The 3,828-nt window shown below is 44.2% G+C and overlaps 1 protein-coding gene across 2 annotated transcripts in view; it reads right to left on the reverse strand.

The window, feature by feature from the left end:
• The window catches only part of DROSHA (drosha ribonuclease III), a 104,443-nt gene that overhangs the window by 63,243 nt on the left and 37,372 nt on the right, over positions 1-3,828 (reverse strand). For both annotated transcript variants that reach the window (XM_019542048.1, XM_019542057.1), the window contains one exon: positions 1,357-1,526. In XM_019542048.1, coding sequence (XP_019397593.1) covers positions 1,357-1,526 — 170 coding nt within the window. The remainder of the gene's footprint in view (positions 1-1,356; positions 1,527-3,828) is intronic.

A 3,828-nucleotide genomic window follows, 5' to 3' on the forward strand; every position in this document is an offset into this window, starting at 1 on the left:
AGTATTGGTGATATCTTTTATTAAACCAGCCGAGTAGCTGGAAAACAGTTCTTGGTAGGCTTTCGGGTACAGTTACCCTTCTTCGGGACAGGGAGTCTCTGCTGGTCTAAGACTGCAAGGAATGAGAGAAGCTAAAAGTGTGCTAGGATGTCAGTGAGAATCCTGATTTCCCCTGCTTTACCTTTTTTCTTTATACAATTTTACCCATTTCAATTTTCACTGACATTGTCTCACATGTTGAGCTCCTCTCATTCCTGTTTTCCTGATCTCTATTTCCTTTTTCACAGACCGCCTCTTTTCTACCTTGTATTCTATCACTGTAATGTCTCCCGTTAGCCTTTCCCCACCGCCTGCTTTTTCACTCCCCCCTCTCCGCTTTACCTCTCTGCTTTACCTTTTGATTTTCTAATTTCTAACTATTTACATTCTCACTGACATCCTGCCACACTTTCAGCTTCTCTCATTTCTTGGAGTCTCAGAACAGCAGACTCCCTTTTCCTGAAGAAGGGTTACTGCGTCCAAAAGCTTGTCAAGAACTTTTTTCCAACTACCCAGCTGGTCTAATAAAAGATAGCACGTCTACTCAAAGAACCCTCCCAGCCTATGTCCTTAGACAAACACAGCTACAACCATAATTTCTAATCTTTTTTTTCCCGCACCACTGAGATGTTGGCTGATGCTGGGCAAGTCAAGCAACCAGAGTTTTCAGATACCCAGTAACTCCGTGCTCATTTTCTAGGTGCAGAATTCAGATATGTAGGGAAGTATTTGCAGAGGGGATGCTGTTGACTGGAGCAATCGTGCAATACAGACAGTGCCATAAAATACTGAATGCTCCAAAAATCCAAGCCCAGGTGTTTCAAGTTATGCACGCAAAATTAGTGTGTATTTCTGCTAACATATTTAATAGAAGTAATGGATACTTTTAATCTTTCTTCACTTCAACACCCAATGTATAAAATGGGGAAAACCTAACTAATGTTACTGGGATGCCTGTCAACATTAGTCAGAGTTCAGGTATTATAGTGAAAGCCTTCTAAAAACCAGAGTCATTTCAATGTATATTTTGATAGTTCAGCTCAAAGCAAATATCCTAGCAATCAAGGCAACACAATATGAATTTTTCCACAGTCTTGGATCAAGTCAGACTTCTGTATGCTTATTACATTCTGCCTCTCCAATTCTATTCAATTCAGCATACTTTTAATGCAGTTGCTCCAACCGCTCTGAGACTGGAACGGGCGTGTTGCTTTTACTGGCTTCCTTCTCCCTTCTAATGTGACCTACACAGAACTTACTCAGACAAGATCAGGGTGCATACATGGCTTGTTTATAAATAAAAAATGTTCACAGTACCATGCCAGGGCTGGTAACTATCATCCCTTTGCATTCCTCTGCATACTTCTGCCATTCAAGTTCTTCCCACTGAAGCATATTGGCAATCTCCTCTTCAGGGACCAAAGCTTTGTTGCAGCGTAACAAATAAAGTAGAATCTGATGCATTGACAGCACTTCTTTGCCTCCATCTTGACAACAGAAATTAAAAAGTGCATTAAAATATTCCAAAACATTCTTAAAGGAAAATAATACATCAAGAATAAAAGTACTAGAATGGGCAAAATAAAGTGTGAACTACTCCAAGAACTGACTAGTAGGAAACATTTTATTCACGAATTGTACGCAGGCATAAATGCTTAAATTTGCTAAACTAGGAACAATAATATTAGTGATAGAAAGAATAATGGTTTCATCTCACTGAAAACCTAAAGTTTCCTATTTGGCCAAATGGCTTTAAAACCAGCATGTAGAACCATAAGTTATATGGTCCAAATCCATTTTCCATTTTATCATGTCTTTTACAACAATAGTTAAAAAGCCTTTAGACACTATGTGGCTTTCTTGAGGAACAGTGAAGAATTTTATGTGACATTTATGGATGTATTCAATAAGTTATTCCCACATTATGAGCTAATGCGTAGTGCTTATGTGTTACGTGTGCAGTAACAAAGACTAAAGAGTAGCCTGAACTTATGCTGTCACTGGATGAACCAAGTGCATGTGAAAACTGTTAATGATTTCTGAGGCATCAGGAAATGCACTTTACAAAAATGTTGTTTTGTGAGAAGATACAATAATAAAAGCACCTGACTTGGTTTGGGCAGCCAGTTATGGGCACAAAAACTAAAAATGTGAATGTTAATTCATGCTGGTCTGGAGAAGCATCACTCAGATGCCAACTCTCTATGTAGACTTCTGAGTGGAAGAAATATTTGAGTAAAGAACACAATATTTGAGTCTTAATATATCTTAATTTCAGTGCAAAAGATGTCTTAATATTGGTGGAAGTCTTGAATATCTTCTTTAAACAACATGAAGTTGATCTGAAAATATGGAGACATCTTCAGGTGAAAGGGTTCATCACTGCAGAAGCAGAAGCTTTTGATGCATTTCCCTTCAATAAACTGGAGATCTGATCCAGCCACTACCCTACCTCAATATTAGTTATTCAAATCCTAAACAGGCAAATAGGAACTATTTGGGAAACAATATGGGAAACTTGCTACAGCACAAAGACCGTAACACCATGTCCAGATGAGCAGGGGTGTGTGGTTTGTGGTGCCACAAACCTCTCTGTGATATCACAAACCGCACCCATGGAATAGTAAAATGTGCCCCACACTACAAATTTATAGTGTGCGAGCAAAATCTGCTACCGAAATTTCCCAGTAGCAAAAAAACACTGGAAAAAAACCCCTACAGAACACACTACAATGATATGCACCAGAACAAATGGCTTGTTCCTCCAGTGAGAAACCCTGGCTGCTGGCTAGAGCATGCCCCAGGTGCTGCTCCAGTTGCATCCCAGCTGCTCCAGCATACCAGGAGCTGGAAGGAACAGGGCAAGGAAACTTTGCCACAGTAAGATAATTTGTCCCACAACAAAGCGCACATACAGCAATGTTCCCTCTCAGGTGTAGCAACACGTGAACGTGCTGCTTCGGTCCGTGAGTGCACCACTGCGGTCCGTGAGCACGTCGCTGCAATTCGTTCCCAAATTGGCCCCAGCTCCCCCTTTCGGCACATGCCAGAGGAATGCCTGCATTCAGGAGCATAAGACTAGAAGGGACCTGCTGGGAATTCCCAGGCAGGACCCCTAAACATGCTGGCAGAAAACTGTGCAAAGGGGTCCACAACATCCACTCCAGCCTCTTTCACACACTGTAGGTCCAGGGCAGCCCCTGCCCCAAAACTCCACTGTGGCCACAGGATGGGAGTGGGGCATACAACAGGAGCACTGAGACCTTTGCCATGGCAGTGGCAGGGCAAGATGTGTTCAAACAGACCTAGACAGCTGACCATGCCCCATGCTAGAGGCAGGCAAAACCCCTACAGTCCTTGCAGCTGGGAGGTCTCTGGGGGCACTAGCACTGCCTCTTGCAACCCGTCTCCCACCTCTGGCTGTAGCCAATATCCAGGGCTTAAAGCTGAGAGGGGCAAGCTCTTCCTTGCTCCTTCAGGTGATCAGCAGAAGTCCTGAAGCCTGGGGCTATGACCCACCAATCTCCTCTCACAAGGCAGGTTCTCCGTGCCTCCAACCACCATAGAACGGGGAGGCACGTGGTGTCGGGGCTCAGGGCAAAGCTCGCCCAAAGGGGCTGGGGAACGGAGCAGTTCCCTGGACCTGGCAGAGCCTACGTGGTGCCTGGCTCTGCCCCAGCCCCCGTTCCTGCCCCACTTCACCTTGGGGAGGAGCCCCTGCCTGCCCCGTGCTGCTCTCCTTCCCCACAGGGATGCCAGCGCAGTGGGGACTAAGGAGTGGAGCAGAGC

The sequence above is a fragment of the Crocodylus porosus genome, unplaced genomic scaffold (genome assembly GCF_001723895.1).
Source record: "Crocodylus porosus isolate Cpor-Errol unplaced genomic scaffold, CroPor_comp1, whole genome shotgun sequence".
NCBI classification, from domain to species: domain Eukaryota; kingdom Metazoa; phylum Chordata; order Crocodylia; family Crocodylidae; genus Crocodylus; species Crocodylus porosus.